This window comes from Platalea leucorodia (assembly GCF_965183815.1).
Source record: "Platalea leucorodia genome assembly, chromosome: 5".
Lineage (NCBI taxonomy): Eukaryota > Metazoa > Chordata > Aves > Pelecaniformes > Threskiornithidae > Platalea > Platalea leucorodia.
In genome coordinates this window covers 83310271-83337858 of record NC_138827.1, presented here as the reverse complement: position 1 = coordinate 83337858, position 27588 = coordinate 83310271, and the positions used below count along the sequence as shown (strand labels likewise).

Sequence of the window (27588 nt, the reverse complement as noted above, 5' to 3'; positions counted from 1 at the left end):
CAAGCAGCAAGATCAAAAGTGAGTCTTTCCTGATTGCTGCATAGTGTCAATTGGCCAATCTCTTCTCCCAGGGAAGGGAAAAAAAAAAAAAAAAAAAAAAAAAAAAGTAAATCAAACGTTTGGGAAGCATTTGGTGGATGAAGTGCTTTCTGTCTAGTGAGGGTCCCAGGATGTCTAGCTTCTGATACTAAGGAGCCCTTTCAGATCCAGGGACTGAAGGGTTATTACTGTGGTGCTAGAGCTATGCAGCTGGAGCATTGTCTTTCTCCCTCTATCATGCTCTCCAAGAAATTTCTCAATGTGAGCAGCAGTTACCCACATGCAGGCGGATCTGAGCTTGCCTTGCATGATCATCCCATTATCTCGACCACTGACAACCTGGAGAGAAGTTCACCTTTGAAAAAAATTACCAGGGGGATGACGAATCAGTCAGATACAGACAATTTTCCTGACTCCAAGGACACACCAGGGGACGTCCAGAGAAATAAACTCTCTCCCGTCTTGGACGGGGTCTCTGAGCTTCGTCACAGTTTCGATGGATCTGCTGCAGATCGCTATCTGCTCTCTCAGTCCAGCCAGCCCCAGTCTGCTGCCTCTGCTCCTAGTACCATGTTCCCTTACCCCAGCCAGCATGGACCTGCTCACCCAGCCTTCTCCATCGCCAGCCCCAGCCGCTACATGGCTCACCATCCTGTGATCACCAACGGAGCTTATAACAGCCTCCTGTCCAACTCTTCTCCACAAGGCTACCCCACGGCGGGCTACCCTTATCCCCAGCAGTATGGCCATTCCTACCAAGGGGCACCTTTCTACCAGTTCTCCTCCACCCAGCCGGGGCTCGTTCCCGGCAAGGCTCAGGTCTACCTGTGCAACAGGCCACTCTGGCTGAAATTTCACCGCCACCAGACGGAGATGATCATCACAAAGCAGGGGAGGTAAGCCACCGCGCGGAGCCGCGCCGGCGGAGCCGCCCGGAGCCTCCGCCGCCCCGGGGGAGCCGCCCGCCCGCCGCCGGGGCCCCTGCGCCGGGAGCGCCGGTCCCCGCCCGCGCCGCTGCCGCTGCCGGTGCCGGTGCCGGTGCCGCTGCCCGCCGGGGCAGAGCCCTCCCTGCCTGCCCGCGGCTCCCCGCGCCCGCTCTCCGCGCCCCTTCCCCGCGGAAGGCTCGACGTTTCGGGGAGGGAGTTTCTGTTGGGTTTTGATTTCCCGGTCGCTACCGGGAGCCGTGAGGATAAAGCACAAGGGGCTGGTTCCTCCGCGTGTGCCTGTCGCTGCCGGTGGCTTGCTTTCCTTCTTTCCTCTTTTTTTTTTTTTTTCCCCTTTCCTTTTTTATAGGCGCATGTTCCCTTTCCTAAGTTTTAATATTTCTGGTCTCGACCCCACGGCTCACTACAATATTTTTGTGGATGTAATTTTGGCGGATCCCAACCACTGGAGATTTCAGGGAGGCAAATGGGTTCCTTGCGGCAAGGCGGACACCAATGTACAAGGCAAGTTCCTCCAATTAACACTTTTCCCGACACATATGTAGGTGAGAAGGATTAATTAAAGCCTTTGTGGACTGGCTCTGGCGACTTCTTAAACGAGAACGGGCCAGTGATGCTTTTTTTTTAAAAAAAAAAAAAAGGGTGGAGGAGAAAGCAAACGGTGTTCGGAAAAAGCTGTTTTAATCCTTCTCGGTGGAAAGGAAGGGAGTTTCGGCAGTAAAATACCGCTAACTTTAACGGGGTCCCTCGCCCTCGTGTGCTGCTGCAGCGGCAGCACCGGGGTATACGCGAGAACTGTGATGTGGTTGTGTGTTTTGTTGTTTTGCTTAGGAAACCGGGTGTACATGCACCCCGACTCCCCCAACACGGGAGCCCACTGGATGCGCCAGGAAATCTCCTTTGGGAAACTAAAACTCACAAACAATAAAGGAGCATCAAACAACAACGGGCAGGTCAGTGGGGGAAACGCAGACGCTCTCCCAGACTCATTTTTATCGCTTCGGGCAAAATCCTGCCGTTTCCGAAAGGACGCGTGGTTTTTCAGAGCCTGTCGTTAGGTGAAAATCAAAGGGGGGTGGCGGTGGTGGGGAAAAGCCCTCCCGCTTCTTTCGCCACGGGCCTCGTCGACCCCCGGCGCGTTGGCCGGGCGCGGCCGGGGGAGCCCGCAGCCGGGTCCCGGGGAGGCGGCGGCGGGGTCCCGCCGCCCGCGGGCATCGCTCTCCCCGTCCTTCTCGCTCTAATGTCCTCTTCCCGCGGCCCCCTCCCTCCTCTTCCTCTGCCTGACAGATGGTGGTTTTGCAGTCCCTCCACAAGTACCAGCCCCGCTTGCATGTGGTGGAGGTGAACGAAGACGGGACGGAGGATACCAACCAGCCGGGCAGAGTGCAGACCTTCACCTTCCCCGAGACCCAGTTCATAGCAGTCACCGCCTACCAAAACACCGATGTAAAGAGCTCCCCGCTTTGTCCCGCTCGCGGCCCCCCGCCCCCCCCGCAGGGCCCCCGCCGAGGCCGGCCCGGCCCGGCCCGGCCGCTCCGCTCCTTCCCCCGGTGCCGGCCGCTGGGGCTCCCCTCCGCCCCCTCCGCGCCCTCGTCCCTGCCCGAGGCCGGCGAGCCCCGAGCGCGGCCGGGGCCCCCCGCGCCGCTCCGCCTTCGGGAGCCCCGGGCAGCGGCGCTGCCCTCCTCGCCGGGCCGGGCACAAACCCTGCCGGCGGCCGTGCCGCTCCCCCGGAGCTGGGCGTGCAGCCGCGGCGCCTGCCTTCCAGTCGGAAACAGCTCGGTTAGCTGGCGGGCTGTTAGCTTCAGCTTTAAGGCTGCAAAGATCAAGTAACGACCTCATTGATTTGCGCCGGGGGTGAGGGAGCAACTTCCTCGGATTAAAATCTCGTTAATGCCTGGCTCCGTTTCGGAGTGGTCTGGCTTTGCCACAGACTGGTGGCCCCTTTTCCAAATGACATATGTTGAGGCCACGTTCTTGCTTTAATTATTTTGCTCGATGCAAACGTGAACTCCCAGCTACCGTTCTGCGGTACGTTTTGCCTCATTTCTGCATTTAAATATATTCATACCCATGCGGTGGGAACACCGACACGCCTCAAGACATGGGGTCAGACATTAAATTTTATCGTACTTTTTACGATAAAGTAAATCTTAAAATTAGACCGTGATACCTATAAGCATGCCAAAGCTTTCTTTTTCACGTTTTAAAGGCAATCTGATCGACTAGAGCAAAGCTTGATCCTTTTAAAAATGTGTTGGCTGCAGCAGGGTATATTTTTTAGGCTTTCACAACGTGCGCTCTGATCCTTTCTTTCCCTAGATCACACAGCTGAAAATAGACCACAACCCTTTCGCAAAAGGCTTCCGAGACAATTATGACACGTAAGTAAACCGGATTTTTATTACCCTTCTGCCGGCTGCGCACACACGCCAAAGGGGGAAGCTTTAGGACGCGGGCCGGCTTCATTTCGCACCGCAGCGTGTCACGCCGGGCTCTTCAGAGCCCTCCGGGAGGGAGGCACCCGCAGGCTCCCCCGGCGGGGCCGGGCTGGCCCCGCGGCCGGGCTCCGCGCAGCCCTGCGCAGCCTGCGCCCGCCTCCGCGCCCGGGGCCGCGCTGCCCGCACCCGGGCTGCCCGCACCCGCTGTGGCACGGTTTTGCCGGGGGTTTTTCCTGGCTCGTCTCTTCGCGCCCCTTTCCAAGTCCCGGTTTCACTTGCGCGCAAGGGCTCCGAAAGAAGCACCCGGGCAACCGGGGCTCACTCCCCGGCGACCTCCGGGTCCGAGCAATCCCGGGCTCCGCAGAGCCGGTGTCCGGAGGAAAATTTCTTCGCCTCGTTTTGTTCTTCTCTGGGTTTGGATTTTTTTTTTTTCTTCTCCTCTTTCTTCTGGGTGGAGCTTTAGCCTCCGAAGTTTAATCGCGGTTTGTCCTCGTGCTGCCTCTGCCCGCCCGCCCCTTCCCAGGCACAGCCGTCTGACCCGCCGGCCCCCGACCCCCCCCGCCGCCTTTCCCGGCCCTCGGGAGCCGAACGGGGACACCGCGGCCCGGCGGGCGCTGAGGCTGCGGCTCCCCCGGCCGGGGTGCGGCCCGCCCGGCCCGGGCCGGAGCAGCGGGAGGTGGCGGGCACGGAGCGGCCCCCGGGGGGGCGGGCGGCTTTCGAGCTCACCTGCCCCGCTGCAAGCTGCGGGTCTGCGGGACCGGGCTCCGGCTTTGAGAGGGGAAAGCTCCTTTTTCCTCTCCGAACTGCGGCGGGGAGCGGCCTCCCTGGGAGCGCTTAAGCCCGCGCCTATCTTCAGCGCCTGCTTAAGCCTCCCTCAGCTCTGACAGCGGCTCCGCACCCCCCAGCAGTCGGGTTTCAGTCCAAGGGTAGAAACGACGCCCAGGCCTGAACCAGTGCGAGGGGCGCCCGGGGCCGAGCACCGGCTCTGCGCGGGGAGCGGCTGGTGGTGCGGCCGCTCCCCCACGGGCGGGGGTCGCGGCGGCTGCGGCGGGGGGAGCCGGGCCGCCGCCGGGAGGGGAACGGCGTCCCCGGTGCCACGGAGGGCGGCAGCCGGGCCTGCCCGCTCTGCCGGGAGCTCTGCGAGGGAGATGCGCGGCCTTCAGAAAGGCTGCGTGGCCTTCGGCCCCAGCCGCAAGGGCTTTTCTCTTTTTAATAGGAAAAAAACTTTATAGGGCGTCACTTAAAAGGAGACGGGGGGAGGGGGAAGCTTCAATGTTGTCTAGCACGTTGAATTTGTTTAAGGGCCAAGTTTATTTTGGATAAGAAATTCCAGGAGGCGTGGAGGGTTAATTAAAGCACAGTTTTAGCCTGAATTAAATACAGATAGTAGTTATTCATCCATTAAAGTTTTTATAATCGCAAATTGCAGCCCAGCATGGGAGAATTATATATAGGCCACGCAGGGAACACTGGATGCGTCTGGTTTTACATTTCCTACAGTAGGTGTTTAAAGATTAGCTTAATTTAAACTCGGTAAAATGTTGATGGTTCGTCTGTGACTCCCAATAATAAGTGTTAAACAGCCGATACAATTCCGTAGTCTGCCATTCACGCTGTTCGCGGCAAATGACCGGGCTGCCTGTTGCGCATATGGCGGCACCGGTCAATGCCTCACGGCGCGGGATTTGGAGCCGCCGCGCTGGGACCGGAGCAGGAGCTCTCAGCCCTGCCAGCGCCGGGCCGGGCGGGCCCGAGGGATGCGCTCCCCGTGCCTCCCCCCGTGGCCCCCAGCCCTCCTGGCGCCGGAGGCCGAGCCCGCAGGGGGAGCGCAGGCCCCCGGGCCGGGCAGAGCGCCCTGGGGCGGCCGCCGTCCCGTCCCGTCCCGTCCCCGAGGGCTGCGGCCGGGCGGGAGCCGCGCCGAGGAGGGCGCCGGGCTGCGGCGGACACCCAGCTCTCTCCCCTTCTCTTGGGCAGGATCTACACCGGCTGCGACATGGACCGGCTGACGCCCTCCCCCAACGACTCGCCCCGCTCGCAGATCGTGCCCGGGGCCCGCTACGCCATGGCCGGCTCCTTCCTCCAGGACCAGTTCGTGAGTAACTACGCCAAGTCCCGCTTCCACCCCGGGGCAGGAGCCGGCCCGGGGCCCGGCGCCGACCGCAGCGTGCCCCACACCAACGGGCTGCTCTCCCCACAGCAAGCCGAGGACCCGGGGGCCCCCTCGCCGCAGCGCTGGTTCGTCGCCCCCGCCAACAACCGCCTCGACTTCGCCGCCTCTGCCTACGACACGGCCACCGACTTCGCCGGCAACGCGGCCACGCTGCTTTCCTACGCGGCCGCCGGCGTCAAGGCGCTGCCGCTGCAGGCGGCCGGCTGCGCCGGGCGACCGCTGGGCTACTACGCCGACCCCTCGGGCTGGGGGGCCCGCAGCCCCCCGCAGTACTGCAGCAAGTCGGGCTCCGTGCTCTCCTGCTGGCCCAACAGCGCGGCGGCGGCGCGCATGGCGGCCGGCAACCCCTACCTGGGGGAGGAGGCGGAGAGCCTGGCCCCCGAGCGGTCCCCCTTGCCGGGCGCCGAGGACTCCAAGCCCAAAGATTTGTCCGACTCCAGCTGGATCGAGACGCCGTCGTCCATTAAGTCCATCGACTCCACCGATTCTGGGATTTACGAGCAGGCCAAAAGGAGGCGGATCTCCCCCTCGGACACCCCGGTGTCCGAGAGCTCCTCGCCCCTCAAGAGCGAGGTGCTCACCCAGCGGGACTGCGAAAAGACCTGCGCCAAGGACATCGGCTACTACGGCTTCTACTCGCACAGCTAGGCGCGGCCCGCCCGGCCCCGCCGTCCTTTTGCACAATAACTCCTCCGCGTTAGCGCACTGACCCCCGCCCCTAGCTGCCCCATCCGTACCCCCGGCCCCGGCCCGGCCCCGGGCCCGGCAGGGAGGCAGAGCCGCGGCTGCCGCCGCCGCCCCCCCCCCCCCCGCCCCGCTCCGCTCCGCTCCCCGCCCGGCCCGGCCCGGCCCGGCGGCGCCCGGGGGCGCGGCGGCCACCGCCGCTCCGAACCCACTGATTAGTAGGATGCTTAGACTCTCTCCAGCCGTACAGCGCTTCCTTCCTTTTACCACGGATGGATACTAGGGGATACCAGTAATAGTGGGGAAAAAAGAGCCTGTGAAATGCCTGTACATAGTATTTAATTTATTGTAAGCAATTACTTTTATTTGGTTCCGTTTCCTTCTTATTTGTTTGGTTTTTTTTTTTTTGTTTTCGTTGTTAAGTCACAAAAACTTAGATCCTGTTTAAATTTCTTTATCCCGCCCCCCTCTCCTCTCCCTCTCCCCCCTGCCCCTCCCCAGGCAAACACTCTTTCTAAATGCCTCTGGAAGTGTAGAGTGGTCCATAGCTGTAGCAGCGAGTAATGGGTTTCTCACTTTCTCTGCAATTCCTCGCATGAAATAATTACGCCGTGCCCTGGGCTAACACAGCTAAGGAATAGCTGAGCTTTCCCTTCAAAAGAACAGAAATACGTCTCGTAGGAAAGTCCATTAAAGTAGCATGACGCCTTCCAAAAGCAAAATTAACTGCCTCTGTATTTTTCTTTAAAAGGAGTAGCTCGACATCAGCAATATTATTATTTTTGTGGTATTCCTCCCCCTCCCCCCCCGCCCCCGAGTGCCAAATCCATTACTGGTCCCTGCAGGTGCCAAATATGCCGACAAACTCTTTTCAAATTTCTTTGCAGTTTCCCCCCTCTTTCTTTATATTGCTGTAAATCTTTGTAATGAATAATCTAAAAAAAAAAAAAAAAGATATAGACGACTGAATTGTTGGTAACCATAGTGTAGTCCAGTGAAGATGAATTGTGAGTTGTATATTTTACTGCATTTAGTTTTGGAATTGACTTTTTCATAAAGTAGCTAACCGCGATCTGGCTTCCTGGGGAACAAAATGCACACCGAAAGTAAGAGCGCTCTTTCCTGCGAACCTCTTGTTACACTAATGAAGGAGAACTATAATAGCCCTCCAGGTCTCCCCCCCGCCCCGGCGAAGCGGAATAGTAAGTCTTCGAATTTTGAGTAGCAAATCTATACAATTAACGCATTTTTATATGGAAAAAAAAAACGATTACAAACTGAAATATGCATCAGGCTAAATATTCAGTCTAGATTACACTCGACGGGGAAATTTCCTAATAGAAATTCAGGGTCATAAACGTGTGTATATTTTTGACTCTTCTGTAAATCGAATGTTGTGATTTTTATATTTGTTCTGTTACGTCTGTGCAACTGAATAATTTATACCAGTACATGCTCCATTGAGAAATGTTTCGGTTTTTGCCCGTTTGTATCGTCTGTGTATAACAAGTAAAATAAACCTGGCAAAACGTTACCGCCGTGTCGGAAGGCCCTTTGCCGTTTGGCAGGTGGGGGACCGGGCGAGGCCAAGGGGGGGCGGCCGCCGGGCGAGGCTCCCGGGGCGGGACCCCCGCTGCCCCCCGCCGGAGCCGGCCCCTCGCCCGGCCTTTGGCTTTTTTGGGGGGTTGAGCGTGGGGGAGAGCGCGTACCCCGCCTGGCCAAGCGCGGAGGTTTGCGGTCGGGGGAAGAGGGAGATGAAGCCCCGTCGGGTTTGAGAGGTTTATAATTATCCCTGCTTTTGACGCTTAAAACCCCTGACAGCATTTTGCAGGCGGGAGAGGTGCCTGGCGGGGGGGCGGGGGGGGCGCCTTTGCTGGCGGCGCAGAGGCGAGGGGCGCAGCGCCGCCCGCCCGCAGCCTCCCCGGGGCGGGGGCTGCGCTGGCGGAGGCCCCGCGGCGCTCAGCGAGGTGCGGGGCCGGGCCGCGCCGGGCCTCGCCGGGCGGGCGCCCTTGGGGAGGGGCGGCCCTCGCCGGGAGCGGAGAGGCGGCAGAGCAGCCCCCGCTCCCGCCGCGCCACCTCTGCCGACCTTCTCCTCATGCTGCCCCCCTTCAGGCACCGCCTGCCCGTGGGCTGTGGGAAAGGCGCCATCCCCCGGCACCTGCGTGGGTCGGGGCGCGCAGGTGCCCGGGGTAAAAGGCCAGGTTTATTCTCGGCTCCTCGGCGGGGTAAGCGCGGGTGCGGAGCCGCTGCGGGGACGTTGTCCTGCCGCCGTACTGACGGGGGGTCCCGAGCAGCCCAACTGCATCAGCCCTCGCCTTCCCCGCCCCCCCCCCCCCCCCAGGCGCGGGGCTCTACCTGAGCGGGGACCCCGTGCCCTCAACGCCGCCGCCGGCTGCGCGGGGGGGAGCGCGGGCCGCGGGCCTGTGGCGGCGGCCGTCGGGCTGGCGGTGCTGCCCCCGCGGCGGGCCGTGCCCCCGGGGCGGCGGTGGAGCCGCCGGGGGGCAGCGGCCCCGGGAGCGGCGGGCGGCCTGGGCCCTCAGGCGGGAGAGGGCCCCTCGGGGCAGCGCGGGCAGCCGGGGCGGCGGGGGTGAGGCGGTGCGCGCCCTTCCCCGGCCGCCTCGCACCGAGCGGCGGGGGCCGTGGCGCCGCCCGCGTCCCCCCGCCTCCCGCGGGCCGCCGGCTGCCCCCTCAGCGGCGCGGTGAGGGGCTGCCCCGGCGCCCTGCCCGGGGCCTCCCGTACCCGGGGGAGCAAGGCGCTAGAAGATGTTTCCGTCCTTCCTTCCCCGCTCTCGGCCGGCAGCAGCCGCCCCTCCCGCCGCCGCCTGTCCCGCGGCGTGGCCCCCCGAGAGGGCCCTGCGGCCGGCCCGCGGCACGGCGGCGTTCCCCGGCGGGCAGCGCCCAGGGCCGCCCGCCTCCCCGCCGCAGCGGCGGCCGGGCCGTCCGGGCGGGCAGAGCGCTCGTCAGACCCGACTGCGCGGGGTTTTCCGTCGTGGGGGCTATCCAGCGGGTCTGGAATCAGTACGTAACGTGTGACAGGTCTGAACAAAATCCTTGCCTGTGCGTGAGTGGTTAATGTTATCCCATAACTATCTCGACAGGATAATTCCATAACTATTTCTGCGAGAGATGGGAAGAGATAAGGGCTGCCGAAGTAAAAAAGGCTATTCCCGTCGGTAGGTCACTTTACTACTCTTACAATTTTTTAGGTTATTATTATTATTAGAGGTGCACCTGTGTATCTGCTAAACATACGTTTACTGACACATTAAAATGTTTGCCGTCACCTAGGATCGAACATGCGGGGTTTGACCCGGTGTATGGAAACGGCAATATACTCGCGGCGCGCTCAGTTTAGCCGAAGCAAAACCCCGTGTATGAATTTGTTAGACCAGCAACTAATTGCATGAATTTTACATGAAGTATAATTTGTATTGTTATTCTAGGCATGCTGAACGGGCTTTTAATTTTATTGTTGTGTAAAACAATCTATTCAATTACCCTTTCTTTGCTTTATTTGATATAACACAAAATCAAGCTCCGAAAGAGACGATCCGTAGAAAGTAATTCAAAGTTCTTATTGGTAATACTTTCTGCGATGTTTCACATTAATACTATATCAAATGTAATACAGTGATTTACGCTCTGCAGATTTTGCATGAGTACGCTATGCATATTTGATGACACATTGCATATTTTAACAAGGTTTTTAATGACTGATTGAAATGTTTGCTAAGATATTTTTTAAGAGCTGGAGGAGAAATGGTTGTGGAAAATGTGTGTAATAGAATAGTGATAAGGATGGGAGGGTTTTGATTGACAGTATGAGGAAGCAGATGGATGACTAGGTAGGTCAGAGGTAAAGATGCCTTTGACAGCTTTTTAAGTTCCTTTGGCCATTTTGGTCCAATGAATCATGCAAAACATGTGTACATTACCAAACTGATGTCTCTGCATCGTTTACTGTTGGAATCCTCATCTTTTCAAACCCACCCTAACCTTCTTTCATCACCACTTGACGTGCTATGTCTAAACTAGATTGCAAGATCCTAAGAAGGCAAGAATCTGTCTTGTATTACTTGTCAGCAAAAAAAAAAAAAAATTAGGAAAAAAAAATCATGTAAACCTATGGAGCTAGAAGAACAACCGCGACAGATTGGCAGAATAGGCGTAAGGTGGGACACGTTCTTCTTAATTTTCGCTGTCTGGTCATCACTCCCCTCCCCTAGGTAGTGCTCAAGGGAGATGTGGGGAACAATGATTTTCTCCCCCCCCCCCCCCCCCCAACTGGCATAAATCTGAATTTTCATAAGTCTGATAAGAGACCTAATTGCATAATTTTCCTTATAACATTATGCAGTCAGTGCTGTTGCTATAGTTAAAATGGTTTTCTTCGCAGTCTGTGTTTTCAGGTGCTTTGTATGTCCCTCGCAAATTACTTTGTGAACTGGAAATGCTCTGATTTATCCCTGTAAAAGGCTACTGTTTTTGGAAATCTTATTTAAATTACGTAGGACAATTTTAAGATCGCTGTGATACAAAAAAAGAACATGTGTGTGTATTGGGAAAAGCAGAGAAAAGGATTTTGCATGGAAGTATGCTTTCCAGGTACTGTTTCTGTGCAGAATGGACACAAGTTTTCATTTTAAGTATTAAAACTTGTCATGAATGTGGTCTCTAGTGGGGAATGTGTCACTTGCTTAAGATACGGGCGCAAAGTCAAAGAAAAAAATTGAAATAGCGGAGTGATAAATAGACGGAAGGCAGCAGACTGCGTTCAGTACCCCGTTCTTTCCAGCTAAATAGATGTAATTAATATATTTGTGGTAGGTCTAGAGAGCCGCGCAGCTTAGCGATAACATTTCATACATTTATCAGAGTGCATATTAATCTGGGAATGCACAAACAAAAGCACCGCTTATTTCAGAGCATGATCACTTGAAAGCTGTCCATTTGTTCAAATATGTATATCTGAAAAAAATATATATTGGTTGAAATATATACATATAACTCTTGAATTTTTGAGCATATGTAATATTTTCCTTCTTACAGATGTAGAATAATCATTAATTCATAAAGATCCAAGGCTGCCGTTGCTGATTAGATGTAACTTTTGGCCTTATAAAATATATTACACAATAAAATCTGTAATGTTTTATTCATGCTATCACTGCAGTTTCTCATAGTTGCAGTGTTTCTAACACTAAGGGGCTGATATGAGTACGAATGATCTTATTAGTTTTAAGTTGTCATTTTAGGTCAATTTTAATTTTTTTTTTTTCTTTTAAACTGAAGGCAGAATGGATGAAATGTTCAGGTACGTTACTTCTGCGTAAAACTATCTATACTACTACAGTGATATTAACAAGCATTTATTTCTTAAGCTTTAAATAAGAAACAGCTGGTAATGACTTTGAATCTGTTTTAAGAGACATTTTAGGTAAAATGTTGATAGCTTGTAAATGTGTATTCCTGCCTTAGTCTCTGATCGTGCATGCAAGTTCATATGTGTGAACAACGTAAAGTAAGAGGTCAGTCCTACAAAGACTATTCACTTGTCTAAAAATTCACAGACAAAATGTTTTCAGGATCAAGGCCTTTTTCAATAATTGTGATAGTCGTGTACCTTGAAGTGACTGACTGATTTAGAATACACTTAATAATTTGATTTTTTTTTAATATAGTAGAAACACTGCATTGATGAGTTACCAAAGCGCATCATACAAGCTCCCACTTTAATCACTTGTAATATATTTTTTTTGCTTGTTTGGGTAATTTTTTTTTTTTTTTTTAGATGACAGCACTGAAACATAATTTAAACTTTCTAAAAGTCACATCTTAATTTCTATGGGCCATGCTATGGAATTAATTTTTGTAAGTAGGCTTCTTCCTTGAATTATATTTAGTTACACATTGACTGCTTTTGTTTATCCAAGAAGCAGATAATATTGGTCTGGGACTGAAGGGTGAGAGAGCAACACCAATATTTTGAGTTGAGAGAAATTTTAGTTTGCTGAAAGGCGCCCTAGTTTAGACGGAGACACCCACCCACTGAGAATTAAACTGAAATCATAAATGTAAGCTAACAAATGCTTTTGGTGATTGATGAACACCCTGGTTACGGCTTATTTTCCTTTGTGGAAATGTTTGCTGAAGGGGAGGCGTTAGTTATCGGGAGTCGGCTACAACTAGACTGTCGCACCTCCATCTTCCATAGACTTCCTGCTGGAGACGCTGAGGAAATATGGTGGTTGCTCTCTGGCCCTGGGGAAGGTCAGGGCTCACCCTGTATCGTCACCCGAATCCCACCCGAGGGCCCGGCGGCAGCACCTCCTGTCTTGCCTGTTGCTCTGTGATCAGTGCCTACCTTTTACTAAATTAGATCTGTGGTGCAGTAACAGAGAAATAACCGCTCCCCACGCTACATCCCCTTTCAGCAAACCCTTGAAGCATTTCCCCCCGCCCGCATTGCCACTGCTTTACCACTGTACTTCTAAAGCACGATGGTTTTGTACACAGGTATTACTTTAATCTTGGTGTGAGCTCTCTTCTGGTAGCTCGGTTTACTCTTGCGTTAGGAGAAGGGAGCATTTCACTTGAGTTAGATGCAAGGTATTGAATAAGAGGTATAAGGGTTTGCTTTCTATTGACAGTTCCTGAATTTCCTATGGAAACCACTGTGCATCAGTGATGAGGGGTAGGGGCATTTTTCAAAAGTCTCCGGGTGGTTTAGGAGCTTGTGTTTAGAAATGATGAAAATCTCACTGAAAAATCTCCAGTGCTTGCAGTTCTAAATGATTTCCACACTTTTTACAGTTTTATTCTTGGGTGTGTTATCGAGCCGTTATTTCGGATATTCATTGAGGACCGGTATTTGTTACAGAGTTGGGGTCAGAATAGCGCGGATTAAATCCTCAACTGGTGTACAATTATGCCATTTCATTAGCTTCAGTGGTTCAATACCGATTTGTATCATCTGTTTCGTCTTGTGGTTTAGATACTATCCAAAGCAGGTGCTGTTTGATGGAGTGAATAGGGCCAAGTATTAATTTGATATACATATTTGTTTCTCCTGTGTTAAAATAATTATAAAAACATCAACTGATATCTTACTGTACTTACATTTTTATTTCTCTCTGTTTAGATTATAAGAATAATTGAAGCTTCATTTCTGCTTATTGTCAACGTTGATTTTGATGCTTTAATTGTCTTCATGATTGAATCAAACCCAGTTTGCTTGGTGTGTGTTATACAAGAATTTGTCCATTTTTAGGGGGAATATTTAGGCCAACTGTATTCCTTTAATATAAAAGAAATGTTCAGAAGTTGAATGGAAGGAAATTAATCAGATATTTTCAGTCCTTCTTATGTGTGTCTGAATGTAATGCCTAAATCTTTTTCACATTCTTTGCAGTCTTATCTAGTGTAGCTCTTTTTTCCTTTCTGTTAAATACAATAAAATCCCTCTGATGTTAACAGTCAGTATTGTATTTTTAAACATTTCAGTGTTTCAGTCTTTGTGTTTCCATATATTGTTCACTTATATCAATGATCAGAGAGAAGTTATAAATGAAAATTATTTTAAATTTTTTTTTATCACAAACTGTTTCATTTATATAAGTAGATGTAAACTAAAGTAACATGAAGTATAATGACAGAAATGAAAAAAAAAATTAACGTAAAAATTTACTGTAAGAACATGTGGAGGTAAGATTGCTTCAGGAATATATTTCCCTGTATGCCATTTAGACAGGTATAACCTAAAAGGCCAAACCCCACGGCAGTCCATTAGCCGTATATGCTTATTTTCCAAATGCGTTATAACAGAAAAACAACACAAATAATTGTCCTGTGACAGTGTAAAGTTTAGCATATACGTGCACATAAGTCTTTGCAGGATCAGGGCCTAAGTGTTTTGCTTTAGCAGTGCTATCTGCGGTGGGGCTTGGGGTGGGTTTTTTCCCTTGGTATTTAAAATGCAGTTCTCTCACTGTGGTCACATTTCCCATCTATAGAGGGACAAGGGCAATTTAGCCTGTGCTAAATACACACTGTGCTAAACAGTAATTATATTTAATTTTGACTTTATTTTGATACCTACAGCTGCCTCAGGATAAGGATCTAGGAGATTTTTAAGTGTAGTTCTGTGTACCCAACCCTTTTCAGAAGGGTTGGTTTGCTGTCAGTTCAGCTCTCTGAAGGCACTTGGATGGTGATGGTGCTATTGCACGGAAAGGCTGCCAGGCTGGTGGGCACAAGGGCAGGACAGCAGGAAGCCGGTGATCCCTTTCATAGGCACGTAGGTAGGAGATGTGCTCATCTATAACCTGAAACCTGCCCTCAGAGGGTTGTTTAGGGTAACGCATGCATCGCTGTAGTCCTGGGTGATGAAGCAGCAGAGCTCCAAGCTGGTGCAAATACACCAGTAGTCCCCAGGTAGCCTCTGGTCTCCTTCCCCTGGTAGATCTCCAAAGCTTCCCATGAGCTCCAGCCTCTGCCTTGCTCTGCTCCATCCTTTTCCTTACCAGGGAGGCACTTTGCTGGCTCCTCTGTGGCTTGCTCTGTTTAGAGCTTGAGCATGTAGATGAATGCGCTCTCCTTTAACTCCTTCCGCGGAGGATGCTTGAACAAGGAAAGCCTTGCTCGGGATTAGTGAAGAGGATGAGACTCATGGAAGGCTGCTCTCTTTTGTACCCACACTTTTAAATTTACATTTGCCTACAGTTTCTTGTACAAAACATTTAACATGAAACATTTTATAACAATCTACAATGTAAATATTTTTAGCATTTGTAGTTGCATAACCAGGGTGTCTTGTTTCTGATTTTTTTCTTAAGTAGCATGTAACAGGTGAACTCCTAATTTTCTGGGTGTTGCATTATACTTTATGGGTCCTCTGCTGATCTAAGCTTGATTCTTTATAGCTTTTAATTTTTTTTTTTTTTTTTACAATTTTAACACCATTTTCCAAAAGACTCCTGGCCAGAGGATATCTTAAAATAACCTGCTTAAAATTTATTCTTTTATAAAAATATTTAAACTTGTAACAAATTCTAGTCTATTCTGCAATTGCAAGAATACATATGTCATGTCTAGCCAATATAGATTTAATCTATAGGATTAAATGTTGTCTTCAATAATGTTATTTCTGAATAATAGGAGAATATTCTAGAACCAGTATGCATTTTCTCTGGGTTACACAAACACGCTGTTTTGCCTGAGAAATCTTGAGTTTTATGCATTTTAGTTATTTTTGGTTTTGGTTTTCACAGAAGAGTAGCCAGTATAATGCAGCTTTAGTCCATCTTTGGTATTTTTCCCCATCTTGGTGTCCTTCTATTTTGCATCAGAGATTTGGGAGCAACTCAGCTAGTGCTTGTATTCTACGCCATGACATTTTTCTTCCATTTTTTGGCATGATATTAGATTATTATTATATTTGCAATATCCGTTGCAAAGTTTCATCTTGTATTACAGTGTCTGCAGTGACAAACCACAGCTCGTCTGAGACTGGGGAGATTTTTCTTGAGCATCTCCACCATCAGATTACGGTATGTGTATGTCAGTTTTACTGAAAGCTTGGATAGGGTATCAGCTGTCATTGAATGTTTTCTAGATTTATATTCTAGCTGTAAACCACACAACTGTGAAGACTAGCCTCTGCAATCTAGGAGATGCATCTTCTAAATTCTTCCTCGCGGCTGTTACTAGTTGCTTTGTTTCTGACAGTTTCTAATTTTCTGTACATAATAAAATCAATTATTTTGCACGTATATGCTAAAGCTAGAGGCTGTTTTTTGACTGTGCATGCTACAATTAGTTATGTAAATAGCAGCATATGCTACAAGTTTCCCATGCTCACCCTGCCTTTATAGAAGTGTTGGCTCAGGCTCTGCTTCGAAGTTAGTTGGCAGAGGTGTTTGGGGCTCTGTGGCTCAGGCTCTGAAGACAACGCTTTGTTCATCAGTTCCCTCTCGTATTTAGTGTTTTAGTCTATAGTACATGTTTGTAAACCAAGGGCAATACATGACTTGAATGCACTAGGGATTTTGGTAGTCAGACTTCTAAGCTTCTCCATGTTCTTCTTGATTGATATATAGAGGGAGAGTGGTAATTGTAGGTGTGCTGTTGGACACCTCCTGTCTGCCTACACCAGTCAATCCTCCCCCTATCCCACATGGGTTATTTCTTTAAGTTTGAACTTGTGTTTCTGCCTAACGACTTCTAAACCACCCCTTTCCAGAGATTTCAGCAGTATATAATTAAGTTATGTTATTATTTATTCCCGTATGGAAACCTTATTATTGCAATCTCTTCAGTATCATCAAATCTTTCTGTGTCTTTTTGCAAAATGCTGCAGCGTGTAATCCAAAAGGTAGGTTGGTAAAGCAGCAAATTCTAAGTGGTGTTTTAAAAGTGCTCACAAGTAAATTGGTTTGTTTTTCATCTTTTCCTAGAAGATACCGCTGGAGCCCTGATCAAGCACCCAGTGTGGAGCGGCTTTTGGCACTTTTATTTTTCAGCAGGACTTCTGAATCTTAAACTACAAGCTTCCGTAGTCTCAGTCAGAGAAACCAGACAGGTTTGTTAAAGCTTGTTATCTATTACTTTTGTGCTAGCTCCCCATGTAGAGGGGATATTCTTTAAATATAATTTTGGTTAGGAGTTTTTTATGTTGTAGCACCTACTAATGCAGGGTATTTGTTGGATATGCAAGCTCCTCCAGAATTCACTAATAAAGTTAACTTATCTCTTAAGTTAACTCTGTGCTACTACTTTTGAGAATCACATATTATTTGTATCTATGTAATAACACCTCACTGCCAAGGGCATATGATAGTAAAGCCGCAATGTAATAGTAAACAGGAGCTTAATGGCTGGCATGAGATTGAATTTAGATGCTGTGAAACACCTCTGAAAAAAATAATTCCGGCAAAAGTCAGGTGAGAATCCAAGACCCTACTGTGGATTGACCAAAAAAGTCCTTGGATATTTTGGAGACTAGTTGATATGCTCATTTTTAAGGAGTAATTAGTTCAGAGTCTGCTGGTTGCATAAGACTAAAAATAAAACATGCGGAGTGAGTACATGTCTTCACAGATGAGGAAAGTTCTTAAATCTAAGACAGCAAAATAATGGAGTTCTTTTTTAAAAAAAAGGAGCTGACATAGTCTGAAAGGTGGGAAAGAAAATCCTATAGCACAGTAATTGATTTGCTGCATTGATAGAAACAGAACTGCGAAAAGGAGGGACCAATCATAGGTAGTGCACGCAACAGTCTTCCATCAAAATCCTTCATCTGTTGTCTTCTACCAGGGTCATTAACAAGTGGTTACATGTATGGGACCTTATATTTTAGAGAAGGTTACTCTTTGAGCTGGAAGATTTTAATTCCTGCATATTGCTGAATAGTGCACGCATTAGCACTTCTTTGGATACGGGCGTTTGTTAGCACACACCTATTTCGTCATACATAAAGTATTCACGTCTTCATACTTCTGAACGTGTATGGTGGCTCATGAAAGAGTAAATTCCAGTGGCAAAGTGACCTGTTGGTCTAATAGCAGCTACTTTAACCAAGATGTTGGTAACTATAATTCTTAAAATTACTTTTTTAGCACTTTGTTCAACTTAAATTTATCTTCTAAAACCCATTCCATTAAACATGCGTAGCATCTATGCATAGGCAAATACTTAGAAGCCAACTATAATTATGCTGATCATATTATTGATAAGGTAAATGATAAATGTAGAAGCAAGTAGGTTCATTTGGCCTGATCAATGGCTTCAAGTGATGCTTTTGTAAGTAATTTTTCTTCTTTGAAAGTAAACCTATTCTCCAAATGTATTTAAAATGTTAATAAACTATTAAATGAACAAGTAACACTATATTCAACATTTTTACACCATTTCTACAGTGGGTAAAATTGTAGTATAAAGTTGGTGTATACTCGATAACAATTTACATGTTTATTTTACCATCTGGTAAATGTGTAAACGATATTTTGAGAAGCACATTTCAAATTCACTTTAACAACTTATCCCCGACAATATGTATCCTATCTCATGTACTGACTGGAAGGATTTTTGAAAACCTCTCAGAGAGAAATGCAGTAACAAAACATATTATTTTTTTAGTGATGCTTAAGATCAAGCTTAGCATCAAGTTGGAGGTCTTTCACCATTTGGGAAGGATTTTGGTACGTTAGTGGTGTCAAAGTGAGATTTCAGACTATTTTACACACCACAGTATAAAGATATCATATCATCTTCCCTAAAGAAACCATAGGGTGCATAGGTAGTACTAACAAAACAAATACAGTTTGCTGTGTTGTTGTATAACTGTATTGTATCCTTTCCAGGGGGTTTGAATTTGCTATCTCTTGTGTCTAAATATGGGAAGCTCATTATTAGAAGTGTTACAATGAACCCCAAGTGGATTGCTTTTCTCATGTACTTTAACAGCACTTTGACACTGCAGCCTTCTGCCTTTTTATTTTAGTCTTCTGTTTATTGGTCTCTTTGGATTAAATTGCAAGCACTTTCTTAAATATAACAAACCAGAGAATATTCTGTTGTAGCTTGGCTTTTATTCACCCTTTCCTAGCTGTTACTAATCTTAACTGGGAAAAAAAAGAAAGACTTCCTTTTCTCCTCCCCCAACCCCAATAAAATTTAAATAACCCTGCCCTGAAAGCAAGTCTGCCTGGAGAACACCTCCACACTAATTACCATCTGGCCAATCTGCAAATGAGGTTTGAGAGCAGATTTCAAATGTAGGCTCCAGCTAGTCTGTGCCTTCTATTAGTATTTATTAAGAGATTTGAAAGCATTTAGGCAACTAGAGAGCAGGCAGGTACTTTAACTTCTGGAAATCCAATCAGGCATCTATTTGTTCCTTCCAGGGTCTAAATGCCTTGAACCTGGTACCTGATCAGCAATGCTCCTTTACAGTTTGTGGCAGCCAGTTTTGCTGGAGTACAGACTTTATAAAGGGCAGTGATCTCAAAACGCCTTTTAAAACGCACTGGTGAAAAAAACTGTATAAAATTATTTGTACAAATTCTAGTTAACTCCTGTATCAACATTAATGAATTACAACATTCGTTTATTTTTGTTTATGTGCTATTTCAGCATGTGGGGAGAAAAACCTTGCTTAGTAGAGAGTCAAATCCAATACTGATTTTGAGTAATCAAAGAAACCTGTGAGCTGTTCTGATTTTGTGTGCAACTACAAACAGATTTTAGCCCAGTAATAATAATAACAGGTTGTCATTAACAGCAACTTTAAACTTAAAAAAATATTTGTATTTTTGCAAGTTAATTAAGCACACTGCATTTAACATTACTCTTTTGTTTCGTTAAGATACTAAATGCATTTCACTAATGAATTTCAGGTTTAGCAGCTATTTTCTCTTCCTCTTCCCTTACAGAGATTAGACAGGACCTTTCCTGTTTGTAAATCAGCACAAACAAAGATGATAAAATTCTTAGCCGACCGTTAAAGAAATAATTTTGCTTTTCTCCTGTCTTCCCTTTGCTGGCTTCTTGTTTTGTCTCAGCTCTGTGAAAAGTGCTGTCAACCTTATGTAAAGAATAATTTTTTTTTTTTCTTAATGATTAAAAAAAAACAACCCAGAAACTCTTTCAGCAAGAGAGCAGTAGTTGTTTAGGACACCTGCTGCTATAAAAGATCTTCCTACAGGAGCTAATTAGTTCATAGGTAAAGTCCCAATTGAGAGCACCTGGGAACATGCAGAACTGAATCTGAGTTTTGTGGCACCAGCAGCAGTTTTTAATATGTACTGAAAATGTCTTTCTCTTTAGATTGGCTGCTGCTATCTATACTGCAGAAGCAGATGTTCAACAAATTACTCAGAGGCTTAAAATGGTGGTTAATTGGAATCACCTGGAAAAAATGGGCAACACTTGGAAAAATCTCCTTGATAGAGATCTGGGGAGGCTTCCTGAAATGATCCAGGTTTGAAGGTAGGTAGTTAATAGACTAGGCCTTGAATACTGAGTAACATTGCTTTTATTGTTTTGTATTAGAATTTTAATATAGCAATTTTTTTATGGAAAATAATTTTGTTCTGTAGCTATTTGCTGTCAAACATGCTTGCAATCCTGAGTGCTAATACCAGGAAGGAATCTGCCCCTTACCCCATGATCAGACTTACTATGGTGGATTCCAAGAAGAAGGTCTCTTAGCTTGCAAAATGTAAGCTGTTTCCCTTTAAGTGAAGAATATCCAAGCCCATTTAAGAAAGATTAATAAAAAACGACCTTTCAAAAAAGTGAGTTAAAAAAATGATATATTTAGTTCTCGTATTGTTAATAACTGGTACTCATTGGCCTCAGAAGCTTCCCCCCTTCCCCATGCTTTTCTGTGTGTCTGCTTATTTCCTGAAATTGTAAATATCAAACTATGTATTCAGTGTTCTAACTTTTAAAATAAAATTTTAAAATTAAATGTGACATTTTTATAGATTTTGATATTGACTAAAATGGACCTATTAAAGTGACATAAATACATAAATGGAGATTGATAAATTTAATTTCAGACTACCATATGGGAAGGCTGATTACAAGGGCATGTGGAGCACAAAGCCAATTAAAGATATTCCTACTTCTTACTGTGGACCATTGCCGCCTTCCCCATATTCCCTGGAAGCTAAACTGAATAGCATTTACGAAAAATATTAAGCTAAGGGTATCATCATAAATTCTCTCTTTATGTAGTCCTGTTCTCTACTGACAGTCAGATTTGCATCAAAGAACATGACACCAGTGACTTGCTGGCAGCTTAAGTAATTGGGGAAAAAAGTGATTATTCATACGGAAACAGGAGTTGGCTCATTACAGCCAATCACCTGAATAGCAAATGGTATGGCTGCCAATAGATGGAGAAAAAGGCAAGTCTAGTGGAAAATAGGAGCATTTAAAGGCCAAGAAAAGACATATGGTCTGTCTATGCTTGCCTTATACGCCTGGAAATTATAAATTAAGCTACAATATAGCCCACCACCTTAATGTGAAAATTCTCCATTTTCTCCCATCTTAAACTTGAGAAATTTAACAGATTTGGCTAGTAATATTGACTTTGGCTTCTGTGTCAGCATTTAAGTTCTATATAAAAATAATGGCCGAATTGATTGTTGTCTAATATTTGATTGTGTTATGGCCATAAAGGATGTACTTTTGAAATAAACTCTCTTTCATAGCAATTGTAGATGTGGATCTGTTCTGTCCTTTACAGATGTCCATATTTTCATGAGGGTAGGCAAGAGAAGAAAGCGAATCGTTCTTGGCAGCTACTTTTTATAAGGTAATCCTGTGAGGATGATATGAAATGATTTGTGTCTTCAAGAACAGTAAATACTTTAATGGCTATCTCTCTCATTTATTGTTAGTTGTAGTCATAATTTTAATTTGTTGTGCTAATGCTCTCCTTTAAGTTATGTTGTATTACTGCTGTAATGAAATAAGAGTCCAAGTCCAAATTGATCTCTAAGTTTCAAAAACATTGGGCTTACTGAGGTGGCTACCTGACTACCTTTCTGGTAAAGCATTAGTAAAAGTTGAGAATACAAAGTCTTTTAAAATGTGCTTGTATAGACACATTTCACTTGAGAGGCCAAGTTCTTGAACATCTGAGGGCAGTCTGAGTTTTAAAAAGACTTTATGCTTCCTCGAGACTGTGAGGGTTTATAGCCTTATAGCCTTTTTCTTCAGGAACTTTTTTTTGTTCTTTTTTTTTTTTTTTTTTTAGTAGATTCCTTATTCTAAACCATCCCATGATACATAGTCATGTGGAGAATAAATGCTGAATTCTGCCCTTTTTTTAATGCCATGCTCTGAAACTCTGATGGTTTCTCCTTTTCAGTTAGAAATACTGACAAAATAATCAACGTGGGACTCTGACATAAGCTTCCTGGCCCTTACTTCTCCATTTTATGTACCTGAAAGAGTTACTAAAGCTATTATTTCTGGTTTGCGTTCATGGGCTCTGAAAATACAGCATATTTTACATATTCCAAAACTTCTCTGATTGTGGCTGAAAAAATTCGAATCTCTTTTTAGTCTAAATAATTTCTGACTTCATTGTAGTGCTATAGGAACAATGAAACTTAAAATTTTGTTTGGAAACAAACTTCGGATTTCATGGAGGAACAGTGGATAGCAAAATGGTGTATTATAACTATCATGCATTTAAAATTTGACATGTGATAGATGTTGTGAAAACCATGGAATTTGGAGCTGCATAAAAACGTATATAAGCTTATCTGAAGTAATTACATCTATAGAGTTTCTAATTGGGTCCAATGACATAGTACACTTGCAGTTCTTCTACCCTCGCCAACGTGAGGTCCTTTCACAAGTACTTCTGTTCTCCTCTTTCTACTGTTTCTTTGCGGGTGAGTGACCTGCTGGCTTCATTTCCCTGTCTCATTTCGGCACAGGCACAATCAAATCATCCCAACCGGTGACCCTTCTGACAAGGAACTGCCAAAATGAAGTTACTTTATCCGCTTTGAACCTGACATGTGTCCCACAGGGTTATTTTGGGATTTCTGAGGTGCAGGGCAGAGAGAAGTAAATGTTTGCACAATTCTGAAAAAATGCTGCTAAGAAAAGTTCTTATGAAAATATTGCTTTATTCTGAGATCATCCTGCATTTAAAGTAGTACAAACTTTTATTTCAAGAAGTTCCATCTTGGTGACCTTTTTCACTTGGATCCAAAAGTCACCCCGTAACTCTTCAGTAAACCCTTACCAGGTAAGACCAGTCTAGATAACCCGAGCCTTTCCCCACCAGTATACACTGGCATCACTCATTTACTGTAGCTCCAATTAACGGTAGTAGAAGTTACACTTGTAAATTCCCCCACGCATTAATGAGCGAACAGACCCCCTCCGTTCAGTTAACCATCTTCCAGTTACCTGGCATTTTCCCCATCCCTTGTGAGATCTCAAATATTTAATTAAAGCCTTTCCTTTTTTTTTTTCTTTTTCTTTTTTTTCTCCCCCCACTCTCCTTCATTCAGTTTGTTGAGTTGTAATTCTTGTTGGCCTGATGCCTTGGCAACATTCAGCACTTCTAATTGCCTGTATAGTCTGGCCTAGTCATGGAGCCTTTTAACTTTCATTCAGGCTTCCAGCAATATCAGCCTCACCGGTCACAAGCTTCCCACTCAGGTTCCGTTCACAGCCCTTTCGCTGATTACTTGTTATGTATTTAAAGAGCTCCATACTGTTTATTTCATTTCCTATTTGAGATAGTCTGTTTGCTTAATCTTTTTCTATGCTAATTTAATTTTAAACATATAGGGCTGTCTTCCTGGTCAAACAAAGCCAGAATTTTGCATCCATATGTTACATTAAATAATAATGCAACACATAATAGTCAATGCTTTCTACTTCTGTAATGTCTACCATTCAACGATCTCAAAGCATTCTTACTTTACAAGTGGTAAAATGGTGTCAAGAGACATGAACTACTTGTTAAACATTATGTATGACATCTGTTACAGAGCCAGACATAGGATTGAGTAGTTTGGTTTTTGCTAATAGCAGTTAGTCTAATAATTGCAATATGCTATAGCAATTATTAGGTTAAAATATGCTTCGACTGAATGGGCTGTACCCTTGTAGAGATATGTATTGTAGAGACTTCTGTTCTCAGAATATCACCTTTATTGGTATACGAGACACAGAACTGACAGTGCAATCCAATGGATGTTCATGTGGACTGGGTACAGGTTAGTAACCCCTGTAATTATAATTCATGTTGGTTTTAAAGTCATTATTGTCAATCAGAAATAGACTGTCTTTAGAGTCGTCATTATTAATCACAGGCTGGTGCGTTCTTGTCTCATTTTGTTTTCTGTGTGAAGACCTAGCATTCCCACTTCCCTAGATTTCAGCACACCTCTGGCTTACTATGGCTACAATAGCTCATTTCTGTCTCTGCAGAAATAATATGCTAGTGTTGTGACCTGAGCTAATATAATCCGAATGTGTCCTCTTTCAGTGTCAAACAGCATACAGAGGTCAACTGAAAACGGTCACTACAATTTCTGTTTTTTAAGGTTGCCCGTGCCCAGCAGCTAATCATGGCTCTATGCTGTGAGAGCTACCAGGACCTCATCCATGGCCAAGGTCACATTCCTTTGTATGATCACTCTGCAGGAGTCAATAGCTGATCTTTAACACCTGCACTTGGCTTTTAGGATGTGAATGCTTATATTTGTTGTTATTACATACTTAAAGGAAAATATTCCAGACGTGTGTTCTTCTTCCCTAGGTCAGACAGCAGAATGGAAGGGCAAAGAAGAACCAGCGCGATTGTATCGGTAGCGTATGGGAGCAGAGGCCAAGCAAGTAAAAAGAATGAGAATTCACTGCTGGCTGGGGAAGGTTCCCTGACATGGTGGTAAGCATGGTGAAATGATCTTTTATAGCTTTCAGGAATTAAATTAGCTTAATCCCTGTGGTGATACAAGGATTACTAGGGGCTGCATAGGAATAACGAGGTGGACTGGAAAGCTAACAGCTGAGGTATGTGGAAATACAAGGTTATACAATATCCTTGAAAGAAAAATCTTAAAATGGAATCTGGTTGTTTTCTTAAGACAGAAACAGCTCAAACTGTGATCATGTCTGAAAAGCAACACTATAAAACCCAGTTTGCTACAGTTACAGGATTTAATTTGTAAAACAAATGTATGTCCAATTATTTTTATATTTTTCCTTGTTTCACCAGTGTGTATTCTGAGCTCAGTGTTATGTATAACTTGGTGCCCATGGATGCGTTTGGGCTTCTCTTGGATAAGGACTGTGTGGGCTTTTGAACAATAGTCTGCCAAGCAATGTATCATGAATCCTAATTGTTTTAGAAAACAGTTGTTCTTTTTCTTCAGCAAATACTGTTGTAGCCACATTATTAACATAGATATGTATAGTCGTTTTGAAAACCATTCTCGGTTTGAAGAATTCTAATGCTTCATACAGTGATTATGCAAAAGTCTCATGTATAAGCAATACCGATGTTACTGGAAGCGCCTCATACAGAGTCCAAATATAGCAGATCAAATCAAAACTGTGCTACATCTTAAGCAACTGTTGACCCATTTCCATATCAAATTGGTTTCTGTCACAGAAGAAAGACTTTGCTTTTTCTTTTAGAGATATTTACTTGTGCTGCGCTAGCTCAAGTACAGTAACAGCACATCTTATTCTAAGGTCATTTAATAATTGGTCAATTGGTTTTTAACTTTGTTTATTAACGACTTTCTATTTAAGAGACCGCCACAGTGAAAGGTTTGTTCCTGCTCTGTAATATGTGGCCGTGGCGCTGGCTCCTGTGAAACCAGGCGCCATGATTCAGCAGGCGCAGGGAGCCGGCGCTAGGTGCTCTGCCACGTGCGGGGTGCCTACCAGTTGGCTTGATAAGCTCAGTCCTAAATATCTAACTTAAATAAACTGTGGGGAGGAAATTCTATTTTAAAGATTTCACTTTGGCCCTTGTTTATCCTACTTTTTTTTTTTTGGGGGGGGGGGGGCAGCAGAATTAATAGACTGTGGTGGATCAGTAAAATTTCAGAGATTGCTATAAATACCTAGAGTAGGAAGAAGGTGAGTTGCTAGCGGTGTCACTTGTTTGTGTCACTTTGTTAGAACATTAGCGGTATCTTAATATAGATTTCTTTTTTGGCTTCCACATTCGTTTCGGGAATGTGCCTTCGGGAGGGGGGGAAATGGAGAAGAGGCGCGTGCCGCTGGCGCGAGCTGCCGCTCCCCGCCGCCGCTCCCGGCGCCCCCCGGGCGGGTGCGCCCCCTGGCGGGGCTGGCGGACCGAGCGCGGCCCCGGCCGCCGCCGCCGGCCCACGGGCGCTCGAAAGCCCGGTTTCTTCCTCGGACGAGAGCGCATAGCCCAGCCTGCAGGCAGCTGGCACCGCAGCGGGCCTGCCATGCCCGTGCTCTCGGCAGTCTGCGGTGTTGTATACCGGCAAGCCACGCCTACAGAATTAATCACCAACAATATTTGAACGTTCTGACTTCAAAATTTCATGTAATTTTGCTTTTTTCCGGTGGTTGGTATTTGCTTTGCTTTTTATGTGTGCTGTTGTCTGAAATATAAGCATCATTCACAGTATAAATGTTACAGAAAATAATGTTACTTGAGGAATAAATATAATACGTTGTTTAGGTGATTTTGATACCTTAACAGCAGTTCTGTGCTGAGGTCATACATTTTTTTTGTCATCAGTGACTATACAGATGATTCTAACGTACAAGAATGCAATTTGTAAACTTAGTATCTTTGTACTTTTGCAGTCTTTCCTTTGAAAAGTGGGTTCTAGTCACTTGGGAGAGCAGTGCTGTTAACTTCAGAGGTTTCACTAAAAGCTCAACTTCTTTTCTGAGGACATGGTTTTACATGCCGCCTCCCAAAAGGCATTTCTGATCTCTGTTAGCAGAAGCTACTGTTTCCTCCCCAAACTCAAGATCGGTATGTCAAATATAGAAACAACAAACATGTGTGGTTTTACGTCTCATGTCAAAGATGATGCCTTCAGAAAGCACAGCCGTTTCCATTGCGATGCCAGGGCAGGGTACAATATTAGCTGACAGGCATGGGAATATTATGTTTTACAGGGTATGTCCTAGCGGCGGAACTAGCCTAATTCACACCCTGCGAGCAGGCAGGTTGCAGCCGGCTCCAGTCGCCCTGGAGCTCCTGGTCCTCCGTGGTGCTGAGCTCCGTGTCCTCCACCTCTGCGTGTAGAGGACTGCCAGGAGCATGGGGCTGTTCAGGGGCTGGTGACCCATGAGACAAGCTGCCTGTCCTGACACTAATCTGTAATGGAACATTTTCACATCAGAGAATGCCCATTTTTTGAAAATTGCGTTTTTAATGGAGATAGTTTGTTTGAAGAAGCAAGAAAAGTCAAGAAACTTAGCTGATTCCCAGAGGGTTCCTTGCCAGCCTGGTATTCCAGCTTCCACCTTTTTGATAAGCTGTCTATCAGGTTGATCTCACAGCTGGACAGTTTCAGCTCCTCCCTGTCTTACTGATAAGCCTCTTAAGGCTGAAGGATGCAAGTTTCTTGTTGCCTTGCTCCTGGTAGAAGCCCAAGAAGCCTGATGGGAACTCAAAAACTGTGAGGCTTTGAAGTTACTGTGCAAGCCAGGGCTTATCATCTCCTACTTTTTCAGAGTAAGTGGCCTATTATAATTCCCTTCACCACTGACTCTCAGGCCTATTTTAACTATGAATGGCTGTGATTAGTTGAATTATTGTAACTGTAGT

General features: G+C 46.2%; 1 protein-coding gene across 1 annotated transcript; it reads left to right on the top strand.

Moving 5' to 3' along the window:
* Positions 1 to 243: 243 nt before the first annotated feature.
* On the top strand, positions 244 to 6239 carry TBR1 (T-box brain transcription factor 1; the record flags this gene model as incomplete). Its single annotated transcript, XM_082312539.1, has 6 exons — positions 244 to 935; positions 1333 to 1487; positions 1815 to 1936; positions 2271 to 2429; positions 3303 to 3364; positions 5396 to 6239. 6 exons carry the CDS (start codon positions 244 to 246, stop codon positions 6237 to 6239), a joined length of 2034 nt encoding a protein of 677 aa, XP_082168665.1.
* Between the last annotated feature and the right edge of the window lie 21349 nt (positions 6240 to 27588).